This window comes from Drosophila biarmipes, chromosome 2L (assembly GCF_025231255.1).
Source record: "Drosophila biarmipes strain raj3 chromosome 2L, RU_DBia_V1.1, whole genome shotgun sequence".
NCBI classification, from domain to species: domain Eukaryota; kingdom Metazoa; phylum Arthropoda; class Insecta; order Diptera; family Drosophilidae; genus Drosophila; species Drosophila biarmipes.
Genome location: NC_066612.1, coordinates 23,233,839 through 23,261,165, shown reverse-complemented (window position 1 = coordinate 23,261,165; position 27,327 = coordinate 23,233,839). Strand labels below are relative to the sequence as shown.

General features: G+C 39.4%; 1 protein-coding gene across 1 annotated transcript in view; it reads left to right on the top strand.

Moving 5' to 3' along the window:
- The window catches only part of LOC108036724 (semaphorin-1A), a 170,059-nt gene that overhangs the window by 111,279 nt on the left and 31,453 nt on the right, over nucleotides 1–27,327 (top strand). The window contains 3 exon segments of the mRNA XM_017113023.3: nucleotides 9,940–10,036; nucleotides 19,217–19,325; nucleotides 23,319–23,514. Coding sequence (XP_016968512.1) covers nucleotides 9,940–10,036; nucleotides 19,217–19,325; nucleotides 23,319–23,514 — 402 coding nt within the window.

Genomic DNA, 27,327 nt, shown 5'->3' with positions numbered 1-27,327 from the left:
TGTTAGTCTAACAGGAACATTGATTGTTAGGCGGTTTTAAAGATCTGCAGAATCATATCATCTTTTATAAGGTTTTGTATAATAATATTATCAAGCATTGCTCCACAATTTACAAGTGTAGTTAAATTAAGCGATTGTAATCTACTCTGGTAGAAAGGTAGCCTTACGTTTTGATCCCAGTTCAAACTATCCGGATAAGACTAGTCGGAATGTTTGTATCACGTAGAAGGAATCGTGTCCGACCCTCTAAAGTATATATATTCTTGATCAGAATCACTAGCCGAGTCGATATAGCCATCTCCGTCTGTCTGTCTGAGCGTGTGAACGCTACGATCTCGGAAACTATAAGGCTGATATTTGGCATGCAGATGCTAGATCTTCTTCCGCAGCACAAGTGTAGCACTCCACATTCCTTTCTGCAGGCAAAAACTTGTTCAATAGGACCTTTCATTGAAAAATTAAAAGTAAGCAAAGTGTGCAACTGTACAAAATACCTTTAGAGAAATTAAATGTATTCTATCGAACGTACAGGGCTCTAAGCGGATCACGTAATTTTCATTTAATTTAGTTACACTTCCTAAAAAAGACGTCTTAAAACCTGAAAACCACATATAGTATCTGGGTCAATAAAAATGTCTACCCCTACCATCACTGCAGTTGACGGTTATGCCAGAGAGCGCGTGCCACGTGAACCACAAAAGCCCTGCCAAGCTGATTCCGCCCGGTGCCAGCGTCCGTTTTATGGGTCATTGGATCATCAGCTCTGCAGTTGTGCAGCTCGTCGGCAGGGGGGCGGGTGGCTAAAGAGACCTGGGACTCGTCGACTCCAGAGTGCCCCGCTCCGGATCCGGACTGATGAAAAGCCAGCAGGCACAGAGCCTACATGAGACTGTCACGGCACTGAGACGGCTCAGATGAGCCGAGCAGATGTCCCCACCGACAGCCAAACGGCATCATTAAACAGGAGCAAAGTGCCCATCCTCGTCCTCGCCGTCATCAGCTTCATCATCATCCCCGCGGAGCACCAGTTGGCGATTCCACTGAGGATGGGTCATGTATTGCCATGTGGCAATACACATCAACTTCAGCACGTGCTGGCGATGTAGGGGACTTGAAGCTGTCAAACATTTATCCCGCAGCACAAGTATCTTTAAAAGAGAGGAGAGAAGATAATACAAAAAAGATACTTTTCCAAGAAATAAATCTCCCAAATATTGCCAGAGCTAATTTTTCTAACTGAAGACGCCAAATGAGACTATTTTTAATCTGAATTAAGTATTGATTTGTCTAAATGTAGTAGTAATAATTTATGTTTTGAAAACATTAACTATTTCAGCTCTGACAAAGTTGGCTCATCTAATGGTTTGTCCTCCTCAGTAGATTTTATACTCGTACCTCACCTTTCCCAACGGACGTGTCCTATCGCTGTGAAACCCACGCGGTTTTCATAATTTTCTTCCTCCATGAAATGCATCACATACATGTTTGTATCTGCCTTTCGCCCGCTCTGACATTTTGGATTTCGTGCCGAGCATTTCTTTGATGTGTTCTTCTTCTGCAGCATGCCGCATTAAGTGCAGCCGATTTATGGGGCAACTGCAAGTCATTGTTGTGCGTGCCCAAGTCAGTCGTGATCAACTACACCGCCGATATTTGTTTGCGGCTCAGGGCTCAGAGCCCAGAGCCCAAAGTCCTTGGACCCGGGCCCCTCCGGCTTGAGCCCATACTTGTGTGCAAGCGGCATATCATTGTCACTGTAATAAGTGACGCGTGTACTCAGTGCACATACCTGGTTCTGGACCTCTTTAGTGCTGGGAACTCAGTTGTTTGGTAGCTGAAACCGCCAGCTAAAATATAATAATATTTCTAAGAAAGGAATAAAGTACTTTTTTATGGTCACTGATGGAGACTTATTCAGTATTATTACTCTCCCTTAAACTATTATTTGTTTTTATTATACTTTGGAATACGCGAAGACTAACATAGGTATTGGGTAGATAAACATAAAAAAGTAAGCTACACTCGAGGGGACTCAATCATCACCAGATAAAACCCCATTTTAAATTCCTTAGACCCTAAATCTGAGCCGGTATATATTTAGGGGCTATTTGAGATATTTTTAAGATTTGCTATAACTCTAATGCACAACTTAGCTATCAAGCTACATTCCATAAGACAGCACTCACTGTGTTCATTGTCGTATGCCCCAGTTGAAAGTGGATGTGGGTGTGGGTATGAGAAAGGTAACCTGCACCTGACTGAATGGCACACAGGAATTGTTCATCACTCCCACTTTGTGTTTGTTTAGGGACATGTAAAGCACATCTTATCTCAGTCATGTCGCTGAGAGTTTGGTTGCCAGGAGCCAAGATCCAGGATTAGGCGAGTAAACACATTAGAAGGCGGAATGGGGTGTGGAACTTTGGACCCGTTTAGATCCTGTTAGCATAAGATATCATATTCCCAAAGGTGTATTCTATACTTGCCCATTATACATACTTTTAGGAAAGTTGAAGTTTTTTTAATATTTAATTTTTATTTACATTTATTTCACAACTATTATCGACTTGGAAAACATACAGTTTATTTTTATTGAATATAACTAATATTTAAAATGTGTACATTGGTGCACGCCTTGAAGCTCCTGCTGTTCCACTTTTATTTCGTCTCTTTCAATTGACTATATTTACCCATTTGAGACTCTCAGATAAAGTCGCTTCGCACTTGGGATTCTCGGGTTTCCTTTACGGAAACACCTGGTAATTTGTTGCGACAACTTGTTGTCATTAAGGGACAAATACACCAACAGCGCCGGGGAGATTCGGAAAAATGCATACTTGTCCAGTAAGTTCACAAAGAATATCTGAAGGAAAAGTGCAACGTGCGTAAATAAGTGTAATATAATACAATAATCATTAAAACAGGTTTCAAACCGACGGCTGACTACGCAGCCGGTTCACGTCCTCTGGATCACGCACCTCATGTGTCTGCTGTTAATTGCTGCATAAATGGCATGAAGTTCATATCCTGTCACATTTCGTGGCAACCGCCGGTTGCAGAAGGAGCTCAACCCACGCAACTTTACTCTTTCGGCCTAAGTGAATTTACAGGCCTTTACGGCCTTTCCTGTAATGTCTACCGATTAATTTCATTTTGCTCGAAGCACGCATGCTACAGCACAAAGTGCACGACGTGTATATGTATTGTTTTTTATACCCTTGCAGAGGGTAAAATAATTTAAGTCAGAAGTTTGCAACGCAGTGAAGGAGACGTTTCCGACCCCATAAATATATATATATTCTTGATCAGCGTCACGAGACGAGTCGATCTTGCCATGTCCGTCTGTCTGTCCGTCCGTCTGTCCGTCCGTCTGTCCGTCCGTCTGTCCGTCCGTCTGTCCGTCCGTCTGTCCGTCCCTTTCTACGCGTACTAGTCTTTCAGTTTTGAAGCTATCGGGCTGAAACTTTCCCAAAAGTCTTCTTTCTATTGCAGGTAGTATATAAGTCGGAACCAGCCGGATCGGACAACTATATCTTATAGCTCGCACAGGAACTTTCGGGGAAAAAAATTAAAAAAAAATTATATCTTTCGTGTTTTTTAACATATATATATATATAACGAATTAAATTTTATCAAAATCGGATGACTATATCATATAGCCATAGGAACAATCGGAAAATTAGTGTTAAAATAATATTGAAAAATTATATCTTCGGTGTTTTTTATCTTATAACCTCTTACGCTTGGAAATAACACTTTTATTTGGTTTTGAATTTCGAATTAAATTTTATCAAAATTGGACGACTATATCATATAGCTGCCATGGGAACGATCGGAAAATTAGTCGGAAAACATGAAATAAAACTTATATCTTTGGTGTTTTTTAACATATAACCCTATAAGCTTAAAAATAACATTTTTTAATTAATTCTGAGGGGGTTTTTGAAATATTATCTTATAATTTTTATGTGTTCAAGAATTTTGAATTCAATTTAATAAAATTATTAATTATTTTTTATAATTGCAAGGGTATACAAACTTCGGCTAGCCGAAGTTAACTTCCTTTCTTGTTTTCCTTAAAATTAAGTAACCCCAATGTTCAATGAAGGTCCTTAAAGTATATAAATGTTTGAGGAGTTAAAAACCCTTAAAATAAAGTTTACTCAATAATTTATTTAATTTTTTGATCGCCAATAGAAAAAACATTCATTTGGGCTCTGCTTCTATTTATTTTAATTGCAGCCAATCAAATTCCACAACATGTACATCATTCTTGTTACGAGCTCTGATTTTTAAATGTGGTTTTTTATGTACAAATAGACGATGCGTTCGAATGTAATACGCAAACGATTTGAAATATTAATGACAATTTCAGTACGACAAGAAAATAGTATCCCTAGCCCCAAGGCAATATGCATATGGGGCTTCCTCGCGTCAAGCAAATACGAGCATTCAGTCGTGGGTGTCGTCCAATGCGTTTAATAAATTTGGTTTGGTTTAAAAAAGAGCTTATGAAATGTGATTGAGGGATGTTTGAAAGGCTTTTGCCCTTACATTGGGTGTGCAGAATATTAAATAAGATCATTTTCGATGATTTGCGGTGGGTGTTCGTGGGGCATGCTGTGAAAAAATTAAATAGTAACATGAGAAAAATGTAAAAACTTTTTGAATTGAACGTTGCAATCGTGCCGACAGGGGGGTGAAAGGAGTATGTCGGCAGTCCTCCCATAAGCTGGCATTCGAAGGCGATGCGAAAGTTGTGTGGCGGAACTGTCCCGTCATTTCATTTCGAGGGCCTCTAGAGGGATAACCTCCAGGACGGGTTCCCGAATTTCGGGCTTTTACCATTTGCTCTTATCCCGCATGCCTTTTGGGCGTCCGATTCCTTTCGGATTCCGATTCGGATTCAGAGTCACATTCTGTCTTGTCTGGTCTGGCCATTTGATGTGCCCTCCGCCGACCGATGGCGTTCATTTCAATTAAATGCAAATTTGAACTGGCGATTACCAAATTTTAGTTTTCGTAATGCTTTTTCCTGGTCATGAATTTTATATTTGTTAATTATATTTTCTTTTGTTATCTTTTCTTTCTGTCAATAAATGACATTTCTAGGAATGCATCGAAAATAATAAATCAGCAAAGTGGCTCATGTTGGTGTCGTGCTAGATAAAGTTACCATCGAATATCCCTCAAGGGATTACCATAAGAAAACATGTATTGTTGTTAAATCATTTATTTTTATAATTATCTAACCCAAAAAATTTACAATTTTATTATAAATATTAATTTATTTTTTAAAATGATTAAATTCTAAGAATTAGATATAAAATTTTATTTTAAATATTAAGTTAATTTTAAAATGATTAATTTCTAAGAATTAGCAAATACGTTTATTTTTCAAACTGCCCTTCTAAAAAGTGACTTCCGACTAGTTTGAAAGTATGTTGATAGAATATATTATATATATGGACCCAATTGGGAACTATAAACAACAGATTGGAGAACATTTGTTGAGGTATTGTGCATACTTTTTTACGTAGCGATAGTTTTTTTTAAAGATAATCAACTATTCCATTCCGAAAGCATTTATTATTACCTGCGAATCCTTTCTGCGTCACTTTGTTATCGCGCGTCATCTTGTGGACATATTTAGGTCTCAGGGGACTGCTAAGCTGCTCTGAAAATCCGCAAGTGCGAATGGAAAATGCATTGAGAAAATATTTAGTAATCAGCCATTGGTCGACACTTTTCAGTGATCGGTGTGAGGGAGGTGTGGCGAGGAGGGGAAGCACCATCAAAAAGCTGACCGTTAAGTTGCTTGGTCCTTGCACGGTCACGTCCGCAAGTCAATGTCAAACACAAAGGACTCCACAGAAATTCTATTTTATTTTCCGTAGAATTTGCATAATTTCGAGCAGTCAGAGCGGTCCAGTTGATTAAAGTGATAGAGTCTGACACCGGGCTCCCTTTTCTTTTCCTGTCGGCCGGTCTTTTGTGCAAATATACACACTATGCTCATGGGGAACAGGAATAGGAATGGGGACTTTCTGTTTTTTAGTGTTCAGTTAGCTTTTTGCAAAGTTAAGGCAAATATTAGATTTTTGGTTGCGAAATTTCTCGCTCCTTTCCGCTTCCACTTTGGCCTCTGTGCAGATGAACGTGTGCCTGCATGTGCGAACGGCACTGTGTGCAGATGTAGGTAAGACAAATATTAGCTTACAATTTTGGGCTTACAAAGTTTTTAGCCAGGTCGACAAAAGGCCCGCGGCGGCATTGAGCAAAATTTGGATTCCTAGTACAAAAAGTGCCTGGGGCATCAGCTTGAGTAATGAGATGGGCTGTCACAGGCCTTTTGTGTGTGAGGAAAAGCTTCAGGGACAAATCATTATTATACAAATGAGACTGGATGGGAGCTGCAACCAAGACTGGAAAGCGAAAATTTTGTTAAAATCGAAGTTAAATAACGGTTAACTAGCTAAGAAAATTTTTATTTTCGTCAGAAATGTGGAAGACAGAGGTGCCCGCCAACCGCCCAAATAAACCAATAGTTCTATGACACATTTCCACAATCTAATAAAGTATTTGTTCTGATTTTTGTGTAAAATGTAAGTATATTATATCTTACCGTTACCACCCCCGATAGGCAAATTCCTTGCAATTTGAGAAAAACAAGTTGATGAAAAGACTTTGAGCTTTCTGCTAGTTTTTCTGGGCGCCTAGTAAGATGTATCAAATAGCAAAAATGGAAACTAAGTTGGGGAAGCCAAAGTTGCGTTGCCAACTTCTAACTGAAATCTTCATACCTCCTTCAATATAAAACACGGACTACTATTTAGGGTTTAAACTGTTCCTATAAGATACTAGTTTCTAATAGGTAGATATGTGTTTAGCTGACAGGGTACAGAGCTTGCTGCCTTGCCAGTTACTTATTTTGTTATGCATTTTAAATAAGAAAACTTATTGGCAAAAAACTAAATTAACAAAACTAAATAATATAAATAGAATATTTATACTCGTTTCTTGTAGAGTGTCCGCCTAAACGCTGTGTTCTCGTAAACTATATGAGCCAGAGGGTTCCAGATTTCAGATTTAGATTCCTTATTTTCGTAAGGAGCTCATACAGTTCTCATGATAGAATAAACAAATTTGTCTTGTTAATAGTAATCGATTGACCCATAAAAAGCTTACCCCACCCACTCTAGCACCCACAAAGCGCCCAACACTGTGGCGCCCACAGTTTTCGTGCTAGAAAAATATTTGAACTAAAATGTATTTCTCTCTTCAATACCTATTAAATGACCTAAAAAAAAGTCCCGCTCGCTGTAATGCCCAAAACGCTTAAGCCTCTCTGCCGCCTACACAGAAAAGAATTGATATGATCGAAAATGTTTAAAACAATATTTCAGTAATATCATTTTTTTATTATACCGTTATTACTTTTTTTAGGAAAAAGGTTTTGTCAATGCTTTTTTCAAAACCAAGCATTGGCTCAGAGGGCTAGGGCTAGCGCTTCGTTTTTGATATACAGGCCTGAGGGTTAGTGGTTCGATTCCCTCCCCGTGACAAATTTATTCTTATTTTTTTGATTGAAATCTGGCACTATTTAAATGTAGCTTTGTTATTACAATTATAAGGAAATTTTAGATATTATTCTTAAATACTTAAAGCATACTCTGCCTTGGGGCGTACTTGAGCCTGGGACCTTTAGCATCAGAGACAGACCTTATTAGCTGGTCTATCGCACAACGTTTTTCGAGGGCTTTAAGTTCAATAGCCATGAAAACCATGCTATGCAAGCGAGACAAAGTGTTTGAAGTAGGCCAAGTAGAATTTTGTATAGGTCTGTTTCGCATTCACTTACGTAATAAACGTCGCCATTTTGTTATATCTTCTTTTTCGATGACAAGAAATATTTGGAGAGAATTCGAATTTCGAAATGAAATTTTTTGGTATCAATTTGACATTATTTCATGGTGAAAACAAGAAAGGAAGTTAACTTCGGCAAGCCGATTTTAATAAAATTTAATTCAAAATTCAGAACTAATTAAAAAAATTTTATTTTTTGTTATGTTTTCCGACTACTTTTCCGATCGCTCCTTTAGCACTTTAAGCCCGATAGCATTAAAACTGAGAGACTAGTTTGCGTAGAAACGGACGCACAGGCGGACGGACATGGCTAGATCGACTCGTCTTGTGACGCTGATCAAGAATATATATATATTTTTGGGGTCGGAAACGTCTCCTTCACTGCGTTGCAAACTTCTGACTGAAATTAGTATACCCTCTGCAAGGGTATAATGATATGTGTCGAAAAAAAAATAAATTTACCATGCGCATATCAAATTGATCGTGACTCGTTTTTTTCTGTTAAGGTTACGCTTTGCTGCTTGGATTTCTCCATCTCCTTCTTCCTCTCTTTAGCTGAGTACTGGCTATCTGATAGGCGAGGCACTCGACTACGGCGTTCCTTCTGATACTGATACTTTGTTATTGAAATCGGGGTTAGATGGCGCTTTACAATCTTTTCAAGCTTTGCTGCTTTGCTTTTTCCATCTCCCTTTTGCTCCCTTTAGCTGAGTACCGATATGATAGTCGAGGTACTCGACTACAGCGTTCTTTCTTCTTGTTTTAATCAGTTATATATACCTTCAGACTTTCTCAGCCTTTGTTTCCTTTCGCATTCCGCTTTTGTTGCTTTTGATTGCAGAGCAAAATTAAAAATGGTCGCTTCATTTGAAGGGTTTTGTTGCGGGTCCAGGTTTTAACTTTTCATGTAGTTGGCACACTTCTCCTGCCCCTGAATCACCGCCCCACAGTTGTGTTCATGTCTCGCGTGTCACGTTAAATGTCAGGCAAACAAAAAGCTCTTTTGTCTCGTGCATAAAAGCATTCATTCTACCCATTAATTTAAGCATTCGTTTTAAGCCTTTTCGTTGAAATGAAAACTGGACGAACATGAAAAACATCCAAATGTGCATTCAATAACCAGGTGGCATGCCCCAGTCCTCTTCAAGGCTCCCATTTTCGCGTTGAAAAGGACATTGAGTGAGAAAAAGAGGAGAGCTTTTTGCTCTTTTGTGGTGACCGAGCATTTGCAGTTAAAAGTTAAAAGCATGCTGAAATAGCAAAAAAGTTGAGATTAGTAAGACAAAATATTTTTTACCTTCTTAAACATCATTGACCGAATACTAGCAAAATAAAAAAATGGTTTTCTTTACAAAATTGGTTAAAGAGAATTGAAAGGAAGTACCCTAAAACTTTTGTTCTTTAATTTGCCTTAGATATGTTATAACTTGTTATTTAAGTTTAAATATTCAAATTTAAGAAATGTACATGGACTTACGCGGTCCTAACTGTATTCCCGTTAATATACTTACAAAAGAAAATACTTTTATTTTGTGAACCATGTACGAAATTTGATATCATTTAATTTTATCAGCTCAATAATTTACGAGAGCTTCATAGTACACTTTGCGGCTTATTTCCCGGGGCAACTGGTTTTTTATCGGTCAGATAGATGAACGGGTTGCACTTTGTGGCAAGTAGCAGGCAACAAAGACTTTCCTGAGCGGTTGCAAAAAGTAGATGCAAATAGCTATAGTAAACAAACGCCAAAAAATGTACTTGCAGCTGCTGATCATGTTGCTGTTGCTAAAAGGGCTATTCTTAATGCAGCTGCCTTTTTTCCTGCCCTTTTTCCATTTCCCTCCCTGCAACTTTTGCGCTGCTTTTTACTTTGCGCCCGCCAGATTATCCGCCTGCCTTCCTCCTTTCTTCTCCACTTATTTTGTGGCCTTTAACGCTGCCTAATTGCCTAATTAGGCATTTGCTGGCCGAGCCAAAACCATCCGGACAACTCATCTGTCTCCCCGTCATTTTTCTTTTCCCCGTTGCCGCGTGCATTTTATTTATAATCCTAATTTCTTTTTGCCTTTGCAGGTCCCGAAGATGTACTGAAGTTTGTGGGTAACGAAAGTGTCGTGGATCACTTTAAGCTCGTCACAAAGGATGGCAACAGTCTGCTCATCGGTGCCAGGTAAAAAAGCTTTTAACAAATATTATTTGACACATGCCGCACTGAAGATTTTAGCAATTTTGACTACCTAATGGGGCAAAGACTAGTTAATTATCAACGCTTCACATTTTTAGGGCTTATTTTGGGGTTCCATCTTAATGGAATTAATGGAAATCGCACGTAAAGCGAACATCCATTTACTTATTGCAGACATTGTATTTAATTCAACTAGAATTTACAAGCATGTTAACTTCCCCTATACGTACAAACATGACAGCTTCACAGGACCAAAAATGGCGTTGTTTTCGGGGGAGAAAGCCTACCCTTACCTAGTTCTCGCGGCAACTTTGATTTTGCAACGCTGGCAAGAGAAACAGAAAGAATGAAGGGAAGCGGAAAGTTTTGGAGCAGGTGCCCAGAGATATGAGGAACTGTGCTAAAGTTTTCAGAACTTTCTCTTTGAGATATAACACCGGACGACTTAAAAGGTTCCCAAATTGGGAACCCCTTACTGGAAACCCTTTAGTACCTAGTACTATACTGAACTGTACCGCATTTATTGTGCTTGTTATAATTTGCCTAGCCAACGCCACCATATAAACACTTCGGAATACCCACATGTGCATCCACGCAAGGACATCGCACTGACATATAAGCAAACTTTAAGAACGCAGCTCTCTTCTATAAAATCCATTTACGAACAGGGCTTTCCGATTTTATTAAATTAAATTATAATAATTAATAACGTTGCATTCCAATTTACTTGAGCAAACACCGGAGGATAATTGTTAATTACATATAAAGCTGTAAATGTGCAATGTAGCATCAAAATTTTATATTGCTATTGCGTATCTTGTTCGCTTTAACTTTGTTTAACACAAAATTCCCCTGCGAAAGGGCTTTAAGAAAATCTACATATAGGTTCAAATGTTCGCATTTTTTCTTTTGAACCACAACAGAAGGCGAACCGATCCTTGGCTTGTTAGTTCTTAAAACATCGGCAAATTGCCACTCCTTATCTTTTGAATCCCATGCTTCAATTTTAAACGGACTTACAAACAAAAGATCATAACAGTAGTTTCACGTTTTTCAAAAATCACAGCCTCTTCACAAAAGACGAACTCAGAATAAAATACGATATGAAGGTAACAAGGCTGTTAATGCGAAGGCATAACCAAGTATCTAAAGCCGGAAAATTAAATCGCTAATATAGGGACTGTGAGTAAGGGTTTTCCAGTTTTTCGCACGCATGAACAAATTTGTGTGCCGGCGATGTCGCTGCCAGCGTTGCCACTTACGTGATTAATGGATTTTTAACAAGTTGCACTCTAGCATTGCGACGAGGAATTCACACACGCACATCCCCACTTATCAGACTCCGGAGGAGTCAATGTAACCAAAGGAAACCTCTCCGGCGACGGTGAAAGCCGAAAAGCGCCACGTGCGCTTGGGGTGCGTGGGCTTGGATTTCGTCGTGTGCGTACGGGTAGGTGTTTTTTAGTGGGCAGGGTGAGCCAACTAAACTAGGATGACAGGCGGAAATGCGAATGTGGCACGCGTTTTGCATGTGAAACGCCAGGAACAGAGTTTAAAAGAGAGAGTGGAAAGGAAAGTTATTCAAGAGAAGTGCACCCCAGTACTCCCGATCGGCCGCTTTCCAGAGCATGGCTGTACCTTTACTTTGCTGTGACAAAGCAGGAAGACCGCTTTTTGTGTTGTTCCTCACCTGATGTCAGCCGTTTCAGAAGAATTTACCTTAAAATTCATTTTCCTTAAGTCGTGTAATTACTATTTTTCAATATCTTGTAGGTTAAGGGTAATGATTACTAATGTTCATCCCTTATGTGCTTAGTCACTTGTACCAGTGTTGATTTTTCGGTTCCTACCTCAATCCCTCTATGTAGATGCTACTTTAATCTACAGAACTCGTCAAGAAGTGGTTGTCTAAACCAGGACACCTTTGCAACTCAGCAGTAATTGTTCGTGAAGCGTTGCCCTCACTTTTAGATTCTATCGCTGCCATCTATAAATATTCCTGAGCAATGCGCTCGACGTGAAAATTGGGCTAGCACATTAAGATAGAAAATATGTGCCGACGGTTTTCCCTGCTGTCATTGCCGCATTCCATGCCAAGCCGCCCCGCCCGTTCCGTTTCGTTCCGCCCGTGCAGTTCCGTTCCATTTCCATTCCCTCCGTGTCAGGTTGGCAGGCAACCGAATGAATCGCGACAAAGGCGGAAATAGAATTGCTAAACGAACAAAGAAAAAATCCATTTCGTTGCCCTACGGGCCTTCATTCGTTCGCCGTCTCTCTATATGTGCGTTTTCTGTCTTTGTCTCTCCCAGCCTATCTTTCGTCTTTTAACGTCGTTTTTAACGCAATTGGAGAGGTGCATAGTGGTTGGTATAAGAAAAATTTTAGTTCGAACCCTATTGTGCAATAGCAACTCAATAAAAATAAACAGGAATGAAGGCTAGCCATAATGAAATGAAACTCATATAATAGACTCATTACTTGTGGTTATTTCCTTTTTTAAGGTTTCATTATGGAAATATTTACAATCGAACAACGAGTACCTCCACTATTAGAAAGGCACCAGATGGGGATGGAGATGAAATAGCCTACATCAAGAACTGAATCCGCGACTTCGTGAATTCGTACTAATCGTGAAATTGCAGCATTATCAGCCGATTTCTGCTGTAAAGCAGTCGAAAAATGGGTTTAGTGCCTGGACTTCTGCAGGAGTCCCCGTGGTGCCATTCTAGTGCCATTCACAATGGCATCGAATGTACTTTCACAGAAAGAAGGAAATTCATTGATATCCAGAACCCTTTATGTTTTATTTAAATAGAGCTTTTTATACCCTTGCAGAGGGTATAATGATTTCAATCAGAAGTTTGCAACGCAATGGAGGAGACGTTTCCGACCCCATAAAGTATAAATATACATGATCAGCGTCACTAGACGAGTAGATCTAGCCATCTGTCTGTCCGTCCGTCTGTCCGTCTGTCTGTCCGTTTCTACGCAAACTATCTACAGCTATCGGGCTGAAACTTGCCCAAAAGTCTTCTTTCTATTGCAGGTAGTATAAAAGTCGGAAACAGGCGGATCGGAAAACTGTATCTTATAGCTCTTATAGGAACCAACGGGGGAAAAAATAAACTAAAATTATAACCTTCTAAGCATGGAAATAACATTTTTTAATTAATTCTGAATTTCGAGATAATTTTTTTAAGTCGGACGACTATATCATATAGCTACCTTAGGAACGTTTGGAAAATTAGTGGTAAAATAATATAAAAAATTATATCTTTGATATTTTGTAACATATAACCTCCTGCGCTTAGAAATAACAATTTTTAATTAGTTCTAATTTTTGAATTAAATATTAAATTAAATATTAAAAGATAGAAATAATTGGTTTTTAATATCACTGAAGCCAGAAACAATCCCTAAAGTTGATTATTTCTTATAACTGCAAGGGTATACAAACTTCGGCTTGCCGAAGTTAACTTCCTTCCTTGTTCCGATATGAATTTCATCCACCCGACTGAACTGTTAATAACGACTATTAATTGAGGTTTTTACTTTTGGCTATTCTCAAAACTCAAGAGACCACTCCTGGGAATTCAAAACACGTGTTCCGAATACGGGGAACAAAGCTAAAGGCAAAATTGAAGAAGGCGTCAGAAACGGACTCTTGTCATGTTTCGAGGCTTGAAAAAAACGTTGGCATGTGTTTTTTTTCGGGAGAAGATTACTTTGATAGGGAGGATTGTAAATTAGATTTTTTATTTTACTCCCACAGTATTTCGAATTTTCAGCAACTAAGGACTAGCGTAGAAATGATAAAAATCAGGGCACTCAAAAGGATGTAAAAATAAATGTTCCTAAGTAAAAATTTTCGAATTAAATATAATTAGCATCTTTACTTTTAATACAATTTAAAAACCTTTTCCTTAATTTAGGGCAATTCAGTTCTTGTATAATTCCCTACCTTTGCTTCACTGTTTGCTTTTACTCGAGCATCCAATTTTTAGGCAATTTTTCTTTGTGGACAGGTCTGAAAATTCCTTTACTCACAAACACGCACATCTTTACAGCTGTGTCCTTAATTTTTTATGAGTTTTTGGTTTGTGCAACCGCTGAACTCATTTCTGCACCGAAAATTTATTTCCGTTTGCCTTGGGTTTTGAGCCTTCGGATAAACGGGCAGTTTCTAAAAGAGCAACAGTCTATCGAGTTTAATGAAAACTCAAAATGAGATGAAATTCTTTATATTGATCAATTGTAAATTAAGTGAAACCACTTTCACATGCATGTGTAGTTTGGGAAAGTAAAAGACTATAAATGAGAACTCAATGTGTCCACGAAAAGATGAAATAAAAATGTTGTTTATTCGCAGTCTTACTCATAGTAAACTTCTTCTGTGAATACATCCAAATTTGACTCAGCCGCATTTCTTCGTTGCAGAACATCTTTTGTTTAAAGATTTGACATCCAGATCGTAATAACGAAAGCGATCTAGAATGCACTAAATATAGTATGTGGCCTGGCAAAAACGTCCAGTTGTGACTGCGAATCGAAGTTTACTCAGGAGCAAGGGACCGCAATGATGAATTGAATTCGCCTTGGCAAGGTTGCCTGTGGCCAGGAACAAATGCTCCTTACCTGACTTGGCCAAAGGGCAAGAGTCAAACGCCACCACCTGCTTAACTCGACTGATTGGTTTGGTGGGTGGATGGCTGGTTGCCACTACATGCGACGATATGAAGTTGTGGGTCAGCTCGGCTCAGTCAATTCACATTGGGGTTTTTGGCATTTGACAGTTTCGACGTTTTCTGCCTCCATCGAGTGAAGGGCACACTATATAACGTGGTACGCTTGGGAGTTTGGAAGGTTGGTTTGGCATGTGTGGGCTGGGCTGGTTGCAAACGTATGGAAAAACCTTGCTCAATAACATTGAAATTCAAACCGTCTATCCGGAGCCTGCCTATGAAATGCACTTAAAAACACTGTGAGGTGCCATCTTTGACTTGAGTGAACTTCCTCGGCAAAACTTCCCTTTCAATAGAGATTATGCGTATATAAGGGTTGTATGTATATTGTTGATCTTTAATTTTTTGACGCTGAAGGAGTTTTGGAAGGGAAACCTTTTCAAATTACGCTGTTGCTCAAATAATTTGTTCTTAATTTTCAGTGTAAAATAGGGGCACCCAAAATGCAGAATTGGCTTAGTCAGCATCAGCGATTGATGCAGAATAAAGTTGAGGTCGAAGTCGAATCCCTGGCAGAGTCACAAAGTCATTGAAAAATGACAAAAGCTCAACGAGAAATGGTGATGTATCAGTTGGGTATGTAGGTGTGTGGGGATTTGCCATTTCTGCGCTGCGCTTCAACCACTTTTTGAAACGGCTGCTATTGAGACACCGAGCGCATGCAAATGGCGCCGACAAACATAAATTTTACCCAACCCGAAAAGCCTCGAGAGCGCAGAAACATGAGAAGTTCGCCTGATTTGCTTAGCTATTCAGAAAAACCATTTACCGTTATGTCAACCCGTGTGCCACGCCCCGAACCGCCCCCGGAGCAGTCGGCATCAACGGATCAATGCATTCCGGAAGTTGAGTGTTCTTTCTATCTCTGATTGCCCTCGGGCATTCCTTTGGGGCGCCGATGACGTGTGACATTGAGCGTTGGCGGCATTTCCTGGTGAATTCAGTCCTGCAACTTGCGATCTCAATTGGCCATTCAAAGGAACTTTGTGTAGATAGGGAATAGATTTACGGAAAAGAAACCTTTAAAAGTAGCTTCGAAAAGACTTGGGTGGAGAAAATATTAAAAGGGGTTCTTAGGTAGGAATATTTCAATTTATCAGCACAGCATAATTGTCAAGACTTTATACTTTAAGACATTGATTTCGTTGCTGATACTCACCCAAACAAGCAAAGGAAGCAGGGTGAAAGGGTATGTAACTTGCGGAGAAGAATATCGGGGGTTCATTTCCCCACTAGTTTATTGTGTAAATAATTTTTAACAAAAAAAAGGTTTTTTGTCTTATATGTACACACCAGCTGGACTCTCTCATAGAAAGTGCAATTCCATGAAGCCCGACGAGGGACAATTCATTTTTCAACAATTATTTTTGGTTTTAACACAGAAGTAATCTGTTTTCTTGGGATGTCAAAGCGTATATAATTTACATAATTCCTAAATACTTACATGCCGTTGAATATTGTTGAGTGGGAGAAAGAAAACACCAAGAATGGAATCTTCCAAATCAAATCAATCATTCTAGCGGTGTTATTACTTATAACAAATGGATTTACTACTTGTCTGGCCAGCCAAGGTCATGATAAAAGCCCGTGAAGTTGTGAGAAAGTAATTGATAGGTTTTTTTCTCTCAGTTTTTGTTTATTTTGGTCTAGTCTTACTATTTTCGATTTTTTCGGCACTTCCTCGCCTATTTAGAGGTGCTTTAATCTATTTTATTACTGATGGTCTCTATCTCGTATTGCCTCATTGCGCTCTGCTAATACTTGAAAAGGGTGTTGCCTGCGGGCTTATCTTTCTAACTGGTTGTCCTTGGGCGGCTTAAAATTTATTTAAACTTATTTTTGTTACAGAAAACGTTGCCCTGTTTTTAGTAAAGCATTTTTTCGCCGAAATTTGAAGTACTAACTAAAAAGGGAGTAGAAAGAAAATCAAGCTCATAGCCCTCTGATGATATTTAATTTTAAAGTATGTTTGACTTTGATTATTTTGAATATATATATATATATATATATATATATTCACCTGTAATTATTTCACAACCCGTAGCCTGCCCTTACCTGGTTACCGTGCAAAATGTTGTTTTACCTGATTCGCCTAGTTATTGGTAGCACTCCCCTTGTAAATTTCCTCCCCTTATTAGTTCCGACACTTAAAAAGGCTAAAACGAAGACTGAAATTTAATTTGTTTGTTAGCCCAATCAAAAGTTTGAGATACCGATTGAGTGGCACCTGGCCTTGGAGTTTAGTAGACTGGAATACGAGCAACGCTTTGAGTTTTGACTGAGTCAGTTCGATTTTTTTTAGAATGATGCCGTGAACCCCTAAAATTTCCGAACTCGTTGGCATCGTTCGCCTCATTATCGCCAGGGCTTCATTCCACTAAAATGTAAAATGTAAGCGTTTTCCCAGAGGCACCCCGCACATATTCCCCTTTGCATTTCCCAAAAGCTGCATAACAACAGACTGCAAAGCGGCGGCAACAACGAGCATTGCTAAATGTGCAACTGCAACGGGGAGAATAACAAGGACAACATGCGCAGGATAATGCGAGCCAAAGCAGTGGAAATCCTGGCGTAATCGTTGCGTTCACCGCTGGCGGGCAGCAACAAATGCAACAACTGGGGCGACTGGCACTGCAACACTAACACTCTACGCCGCGCGGAAAATATTTATGAGCTCGGTTTTCACGCCAAATGCGTTCTTTAAAATGCTCCACCCCGAGCACACGCGTATGTCGCGCATTTCCCTCTTCCACTTCGAATTTCCCTTTGCTCTCACCCCGCCTTGCCTCTTTCCGCGGCGTTTTCACCAACGCTCGCATTGCTCGTTGCACCTTGTGTGTACGCTCGGCTATGATTGCCAAGCAACGCGCTAAAGTGTTTGAGTGTCGTGGGCGTTGCAGGCCGTCAAGCGACAGCAGCACAACAAACTGCCGCGAGAACGGTTTTACTCCAATATTCGGTCCAAGAGTACTGTCGAAGCTCATTTAATAGCTTTAAGTCTCGGCAGAAACGATAAAACGATGTCGCTGCGGCATGGATACCTTGACAGTCTCAGCTATGCATATACTTTTTGGTTGGCACTCCATTATGGTTTTAAGTGCTGTATAGAGCGACTAGGCTTTGGAATGAGTGATACCCGATCCGATCTGCGCTGCTCCTGGCTTTGATTTAGATTATTAGAGGAGTCGTTACATTTCCCTAGCCTATCACCTCCGCTTCTAGTCCGGGACCAACATACACCCGTTGCGGCGGCTGTCCCCTTCACATGCTAATTTGGTTCAGCGCATTTTATGTGTATCTGGGCATATCTGACTGCATTGGTACTGCAAACAGCTAGCGGTGACAGACAGCTACCCGCTGATTTAGCAGGGGTCCTAATGTTGCTGATGATGCTCGGTCGTTTGAAGTCTCATCGTTGCAAGAATTAAAGCGCGCTGCGTAATTGCCAAACAAAGGCTGTGTCCTGTTCCTTCCCCTCTCCGACCGCAGTTTGTAAATCGTCTGTCCAGGGTACGCAATTTGTTAGACTGTCTGACTGTTCGGAAGTGCTGCATCCCAGCATTATGCAATGTTTTAGGCATACGATGAAAACTGGGCCATTGGAAAATAGCAGTGAAACGAATATGCTTTTCTAGCCCCCAAACATACTCGTATTCAAATGTAGGTTTACAGTCCACTTAGTTTCTTGACAGAGGCCTCACTCACAAATATAGTATGGTATCTACGTATTTGTGTAAAATTTTGCGCTCTTTTTGAGATAAATTTGAAAAGTTTCGAAAGGAGGCGGCTTACAGGTTTTCGGTTGGTTCGGGGAAGTGCGATGTCTGATTCCCGTATGCGGCAGCCATGGAGTATGCAACCAAAGTGCGCCCACGCCAAGGTGCACTAACCACACCGACACACACACTCGCACTGACACGAAGTTGTGGTTTCTATAATCAATGAGTTGATTTTATGAAATTCCAGCTCCACCTCTACCACCGGGCTTCCGGGATGTGTCACGCCCACCCTGTCACAACTTCATTTTGTGGGTCGCACTGGACACACGAACATGCACCGCAGGTGGGGGTGTGTAAAATTTTATTAACGAGAATTTTGGAATTTCTGCACAAATATCGCATTCAAGCAGACAGGAGGGTAAAAGGTTGAAAGGTCAAAAGGAAAACAAAACATAGACCAGAGGCTTTTTGTGGTGCTCTGGTCACAGGCTGTGTGTTGATTGCCGGGCCCCGAAAAGTCCAAATGAATTTTAATTAATTTTTTAATTAATTCTCTGGAAACCGCCAGATGCCCTTACTCAAGTGATAAGGATGATGAAATGGAAACCGTAGAAATTTTATTTGCGGGGAATCTCCACATCTTTGCCGACCACAACTTGGGACGGACCCTTTCTTATTCCATGTCCTTTCTTTTTCTTTTGCAGAAATACGGTTTTTAATTTAAGCATACATGATCTCGTCGAGCAGCAGCGTTTGGTCTGGACGTCGCCAGAGGATGATACCAAAATGTGTCTCGTCAAGGGCAAGGATGAGGTGAGTTCTAGACACGTAAAAAAAAGTTAACTGAAATGTACAAGCCTTATAAATACCTAACGATTAAGGTAAGAAAATTTTACCACGCCTACTCAAACGCCCACAAATGCCCAGACGCTTAAATCAGTCAACCGTACCATATTTACAATATCGCTTTGCCATTTCTCTTTTGATTGAAATATTTTATAAAACCTGTAAAAGTAAAATGCAGAGTACACAGAAAATTGACAGTATATATAACGTATAACGTAAAACGGTAGAGTCGCGGGTCGATACTCAGGTAGAAATATTTTTTTTGGCGGGATAAAACTACAGCTTTTTGCACAAAGCCTTCCAAGATAAAATTGTATAATCTTGAACATATATAAAACCCAAAAATCTGATGTAATCAAGGCAACTCAAGTATGTGAATCACATAAACGTGAAATATTATTTTCGTGTAACCTATTAACCAAAGAAGACATTTTATTTCAGTTTCAGCATTTGGTCTTGCTGTTTATAGACCATTTAGACTTTTGACCTGATGTCCTGGCAATTTCCATTTCTATTTCCATTTCGATTTCAACTTTGGCTGTTGCTTCCGTTTCCACAGAAATGAAAAACAAAGCAATAAAGTGCCTTTCGGTTTCTCGCCATCAATCTTAACTTTTTTCGCGCTGGAAACTATGAAGAAAAAGTACGCCACGCAAGGAGAAATTGATTTATGCAATTTTTCTGTTCTTGCCCTGTTCTTGTTATACCCGTTACTCGTAGAGTAAAAGGGTATACTAGATTCGTCAGAAAGTATGTAACAGGCAAAGGGAAGCATTTCCGACCGCATAAAGTATATATATTCTTGATCAGGATCACAAGCGGAGTCGATCTAGCCATGTCCGCCTGTCCGTATGAACGCCGAGATCTCGAAAACTATAAAAGCTAGAATAGCCCAATTGGCATGCAGTTTACTGGGCTTCCTTCGCCGCGCAAGTTTGATTCAGCGGCCACAAACGGTTTAAACGCTTAAATCTGTCTGCCGCCCACATTACATCTACTGAAATAGCCGGTAGGGGGCGCCCCAAAATATAGCTTTGCTGCTTATATATCTTCATTATCCTTTTGTTCCCTTAAGCTGGGTAACGGGTATCTGATAGTCGAGGCACTCGACTATAGCGTTCTTCCTTGTTTTTCTTCTTGTGGCTAAGAAATCAGGAAAATTTATTGAAAACTCCCAGTGCAGTTTACCTATTAAAAAAATGCGCATAGGAGGGTAAATTGAGTCCGAGGGGGCAAGAAAATCAAAGTTCCACTGCTAACTTTTGCCTATTGAAAATGGCAAATATTTTGCCTTCCAAATTGTTTTTGCTGGTGGGGTTTTTCTTCGCCTTCGGTTTCCGGTCAACTGGGCTAAATTCAACTCCTCAGACAAGAAAGACCAGTACTTTAACATTCAATTACTTTATTAGTAAATTAAATTTTACAAGAATAAACTCTTTGGTCGACGTAGTTAGATATAAAAAAATGTAAATTTTCTGTCATTTTTTAGGTTATGTTTCATCATCTCAAAGATAAACACCAATTTTCCGACTTCGTAGAAAAACTTTAAGACTTTGTGCTTTCCCACTGTGATATTTGTTAAAAAAAACTTATATAATTTTTCCAGCTCAAGGGCCCATCCGGCTTCGGGTATTTTAAACGCCTTTTTTGTGCATGCTCGAGTACACTTCCAGTTTGGCTTTTTGCTCACGTAATTAGCCAACACTTGTTGGCCGGTCGTGCCAGCAATTGTACTCTGCCCAGCCAGCAGGAGCAACAAAAGTAAGGCGAGCCAGGGCATTAGCAGGTGTAATTTGTTGAACTCAATTTGCTTGCCGGCTCCACCTGAGTGCGGTCCCTCTATATGTCTGTGCTTGGGTGGGTCGCGTTATTTGTGGCACCAAAATGGAAGAAAGAACCTATGTTTCTTCGGGGTTCCAGCCATGGCGTGCTGCATTGCCTCCCCATAAACAAATTGCAATGGTTTGCTGGCGAAAATAAATGAAAAGAAAAGTTCAAAATTTACAATTTTAATTAACCCTCATTTGGCCACTAATTTGGATGCGAAAAAATCCAGTTAATCAAGTTGATAATCAGTCGGAGCAAGAGCGGCGAAACTTCTGCAATATTTTATCGCGCAATGCATCTGGGGCTTACTAGTAAGTTGGCACACATAAGATGGCCTAAAATGAATCCAATTGCACTGAGGTCGTGTTCAAAGGTTTGCGGAAAGTCGGATAGCACGGTTACCCTTTTTAGCTCGGCCTTGTGGGCGTGGCAAATAAAATCCCATAAAGTTTATTAAAAGTAGGAATATAACCGAGACTTATGATACAAAAATAAATAATTTTAAAAGGCAGAGCAAAAACAAAACTTGTGTTCATAAAAAATGGAACCATTGTTCTTGGCAATTGATGGAAACCTTACAAGAAACCAATTGCCAAAAAAAAAAAAATATGACTGCTGGCAAAATGCTTTAATGTAGGCCTTACATTTTTTGGAAAAGTGTAATATATTTTGAAAATCAAAATACGACAGACAGATCCAAAATACCCAAAACGAGCCCTGAATTAGTTTTCTAAATTTCTCTCACTCACAAATCTTCATTTCACATAATTGAAATTCATAATTTGCTTTTTTTGCCAGAGTAACAGCCTTGGAACTCAAAAAGACCAAAATAAATGATTTTTAAAACAAACAGAATTAACTTAAATTGTTCTTGCAAAAACTAAATGGCCGATGGCTGCCTCTACATTTCAAAACCAAATTAATAAATTTCCCAGTTGATTGCATTGTTCGTCTGTGTCTGTTAATTACAAGAGAAATAATCAAAGCTAAAACTTTAGAGCCAACTCCTGACTTAATGTTATTGTTTTGTTAATTTATGATCGAACAGTTTGGCCACACAAAACAAGTACAGAACATGTTAAATATTTTTGGACAATAAACTAAATTAATTGGAAAATTAACTTTGTGTGAATGCAAGCCATCCATACCCTAAAGCGAAATATTTCTCCTTCAACTGTAATCGGGTTTCTCTTTGGCCCATAATGTGTGCAATTTTCTGTATTCATGTATTTATTAATTAGAAACGCATGACCATTAGTTGCCTTTAAATTTAAGAAAACATTGAGTAGCGGTACGATTGATAGGCGCATTTATGGTTAAAGTGCCTTAAAAAATCCGGCATGCTGTCGTTTTGATTCCGACAAAATACAGGAAATAATGCTAGTAGCAAAGCAACCTAATATATAATATTTAAAGCACACAGGAACTGCTACAGACTGATGAAAGGTGTACGATGAAAACTCTGTCTGGGACTGTTTCAAATGATTTGTCATGTTGCAGTTCAAAAACATCCGGCTGTAATGGTGACACACTGGGCTGGTGAGGGTGATGGCGCCGGAAATGTCAGCCAACAATTGCAACCACTATGGAAAAGTGCGCTCTGACTCCTCTAAATGGGACCAAGTTACGCATTTGCTTTTTAATATTTATTGAGTTGCAGGTGCACCACCCCGGTGATATTCGTTGTTAACTGCACAGTCCTTTAGTTTCGCTTTAAATATACAAATTTGCGAATCATTTATGCAAAACAGTTGTAGACCCCCAACAAGTTTTGGGTCTGGAATCGATTAACGAAATAAAAAGTATGTATCTAGGCAAACCTTTTTACAAATGTATACATGTCAGAGTTTCCTTGAAGATATCCAGTCAAAAAATAGATCCTTGCTTTCATATTATACTCTTGATAAGTGTACTTTACTCAACTCAAAATAACAAATTAGAATAATGATAAACCATACGTATGGTATATATTTATCTTGATGAGACTTTCATTTGTTTCTGGTATTATTGATATACTCCATGGTACGTATACCAACCTCGGGTTGCCGAGACTGGCTTTCTTTTCTTGGGTCAAATAAAGCAAAGATAAAATTTTATTCGTTATGCTAAAATTCCAAAATTATTCGATTTCAGGAGGCCTGTCAGAACTACATACGCATCATGGTGGTGCCATCGCCGGGTCGCCTCTTCGTCTGCGGCACCAACTCCTTCCGCCCCATGTGCAACACTTACGTGATCAGCGATAACAACTACACGCTGGAGGCAACAAAGAACGGACAGGCGGTGTGTCCCTACGACCCCCGGCACAACTCCACTTCTGTGCTGGCTGGTAAGTTTACCCATAGTCACTGGGTAATCCTACCCAAAAAACGAAAACTAATTAGCTCTAAGATTTTATATTTCCAATGTTGGTAAAGTAAAAAGTTATCTATAACAAAGGAGTTCTCCAAGAATTGTGAACCGGGAAAAGAGGCAGTGAGAAACTGAAATAGGTGAACGGAATATTTAGTACTTCTTTGATAGGTTATAGGTTTTATGACTGATTAAGCACAAACACTAATCTTGGATTGCCCCTTTTGTTCTGCCTGTAATTGCCATTCGCAAAAGGAAAGAAAACTCCGTAATGTGCCTTTGAGCCGACTCTTTGCATAGTCATTGCCTCTGCCACATACATAAGTCGAATTAAGCCCTATCTTCACCATGCAAGGCCTGCGGTTTTAGGTTTTTATACCCTTGCAGAGGGTATAATGATTTTAAACAGAAGTTTGCAACGCAGTGAAGGAGACGTTTCCGTCCCCATAAAGTGTATATATTCTTGATCAGCGTCACAAGACGAGGCGATCTAGCCATGTCCGTCTGTCCGTCCGTCTGTCCGTCCATCCGTTTCCCAAAAGTCTTTTTTCTATTGGAGGTAGTATATAAGTCGGAAGCAGCCGGATCGGAATACTTTTATCTTATAGCTCCCATAGGAACTATCGGGGAAAAAAAGAAAAAACATTTTTAAATTAATTCTGAATTTCGAATTAAATTTTATCAAAATGGGACAAATATATCATAGAGCTCCCATAGGAACAATCGGAAAATGAGTGGTAAAATAATATTGAAAAAAAAATCATATCTTCGGTGTTTTTTAACATATAATCTCCTACGCTTGGAAATAACATTTTAATTGGGTTTTGTATTTCGAATAACATTTTATCAAAATCGGATGACTATATCATATAGTTGCCATAGGAACGATCGGAAAATTAGTCGGAAAATATGAAATGAAAATTATATCTTTGGTGTTTTTTAATGTATAACTTTATTAGCTTAAAAATAACATTTTATAATTAGTTCTGAATTTCGAATTAAATTTTATTAAAATCGGAGAACTATATCATATAGATGTCATAGGAACGATCGGATAATTGATGGGAAATAATTGAAACAAATCATAGCTTTGGGGCTTTTTGACATATTATCTTTTAATATTGGGAATATAAATTTTTATATTTTGAAGAATTTCGAATTCAATTTAATAAAATTATTGATTATTTTTTACAACTGCAAGGGTATAAAAGCTTCGGCTTACCGAAGTTAACTTCCACTCTTGTTTTTAGCTTTGACTTCGTCAACTGGTTCGCATTATAAATTGTTATACGCTTGCACCGGATATTACGATTTCAGTCAGTAGTTCGAAATGCAGGCAGAAGACGTTTGCGACCTTATAAATTGTATATGCCTTGCAGAATGTAAGTAGGAACGAGCGGGATCGGACAACTACATCATAAGGTAAAGGTGTCACTGTGGAGGGTGTGCGAAAGTCACTAATATATACACACGATGAAATTAAAATCTACAGTAATTGGTATTTCCAAAACCAAAAGGATTGCACACCAAGACTTTAAGATAATCAATTGGTTTGGAAGAAAGAGTGGTGAAAGTGAAAAGTGAAAATTCGAAAAATTTGATCTGTTGGGCCGTTGGATATATACACCCCCGCTGTTCACCTAGTTGTATTCTTACTTGACAAACGCGTCGAGTGATACCTCAACTTTCAAAATGCTCCGTTCTAAAGTAGTACGCAAAAAAAGATTTTGGGGGACTTCTCAAAATGAAAATTTTATTTTGTTTGTCAGTGTGTCCCAAACCATTATTTTAGGGTCCTGAACATTCTAGGCGATGTTAAAGAGTCCTATATAAGAAACATTTTTTCTACCACCAGCTATAAATAGCTAAATTTTGTACACCAGTAGCATGTTAACTTCTAAAGCTGCTATATGTCGCTAGAAAGGTATCTCGAAATACTATGTACGCCTCTTAAGCGCAATTTGTCTTAGTACCACCGTTAAAAAATTGTGGGTCAAGCACTGATATTCACTAATATGCGATCTACTAAATAAATACACTTTCATTTTGTATATTCGAAACGCTGCAATATTGTGTGGGGAGTTGTGCTTAGTGCTAGAAAATGTCATATTCTTCCATATTTACAATCTTATTTAAAGGGTAAGTAGGTTTACACGAGAACGCCCCAAGGAATAATTTTGAAGTCCAAAGTCGTCAAAGACGGTATGCTACTGTTGTTCTTTTTGCAGCCCAACATAACAACATTTAAACGCACACTTTACACTAGTAAATATCGACCAATGTCAAGAAAAGTTTTTTGACCCTCATTTGCTTACATTACCGAACAAAATGTTTTCTTTATGTCCGCTATTACTCCTATTTACAAGAGTAAATTAAGATTTTGCCTAAGCTTTTCCACAGCATATAGACTTTTCGCAACGTGCACTACCCAGAAACTCTGCCAATGAACAAGCGCATTTGGGCACTGCAGCCGATATGGCAATAATTTGGAGCCCCCAGCACCAACATTCCCCTACTGCAAATTATAGTTTTGATAATATTTCCACTTGGCACCCATAAATCGACATTCTTTGCCGCCATGTTGTGAAGTTTTCGCGCAGTGATTTGTTTGCATTTCATTGTCTGCAGCCAGCGAAAACTTTGGCAAGAGCAGGGAGGAGTGGGTCGGGAATAGATAATATCGATAAACGTTTAGAACAACTTGGATGTGGGTGGGGGCTTATTGGTCCACCGGCATGAGAGGGCACAACCAAGTGCTGCCACAAACTTCCGCCGGATGCAGCTGCGGCCATATGTGTGAGTCCACGTTTGTATTCGTGCGACACACACCTATGCTCACATGTGTGTTGGCACCTCGCCACCTTCCCGAGGCCCGTGACCCCACGACCCCGCAACACCCCGCCAATGTGGGTCATAAGAGTTTATCACCAACAAGCTGCCACATCCTGGCCAAGAAGAAGCAGCCAGACCTGAAGCTGTTGTCAGCCGCCATTTTCTTTATTGCTTGCAGCCATTTCTGCACCCATTTCCTCCCATCTTGCCGGCGGGTATATCGGATTTCCACTTGGACTGGGAGCATAGTGCTGTCATTTGGTTCGCGAAAGCGACCAAATATTACACACGTAGGTAAGGCCCTCTTGCACACAAACTTATGAGAAAAAAATACAACTATTCACAACTCGTCAGAGCAACAAAAGTTACTCAATATAGGAAAGTCTATTCGTGATAAAATGATGTCCATATTCTCTGTTACACCAAGATCAAGAAGGAAGGCAATCTTCGGCAATAAGGCAGAAATTAAATTAAGGACATAAAATCGTAAAAAATAGAAGAAAAAGCGATGTAATAAAAGGAAAAGACTTGTTAACATGATTCAATCCAGTATGTCTAGCGCAGGTTTTCTTTTTTTCTGTGTAGAAAGGGTCAAAGAAAACTGAACAAGCTTGAAATGTCCCCTCTACTGCGTTCCAGGTTTTTGATGAAAATTATAATTCTTCCTGCAAGGCTAAACAAATTAATTGCCATTGTGTCGGTTTGCACGTTCCTAGCCGAAATCGGCTTTGTTTCTTCAGAAACGAACTTGAGCTCTTAATCCAACTTTCCAACATCCTTCACTACTATTTTTCGACCTTGATCAAAAGCTAAGTATAACGCAAAGAACTCTTCGACGGGGTATTAACTCCACCCATCCGTGTCTGTTCTGTTTTCCCTACCGGTTCCGTGTGCCTTCCACTCTGTTCTCATTCTACTTTGATTTTCCTGTGCTAATATTAAATCGACGTTTTACATA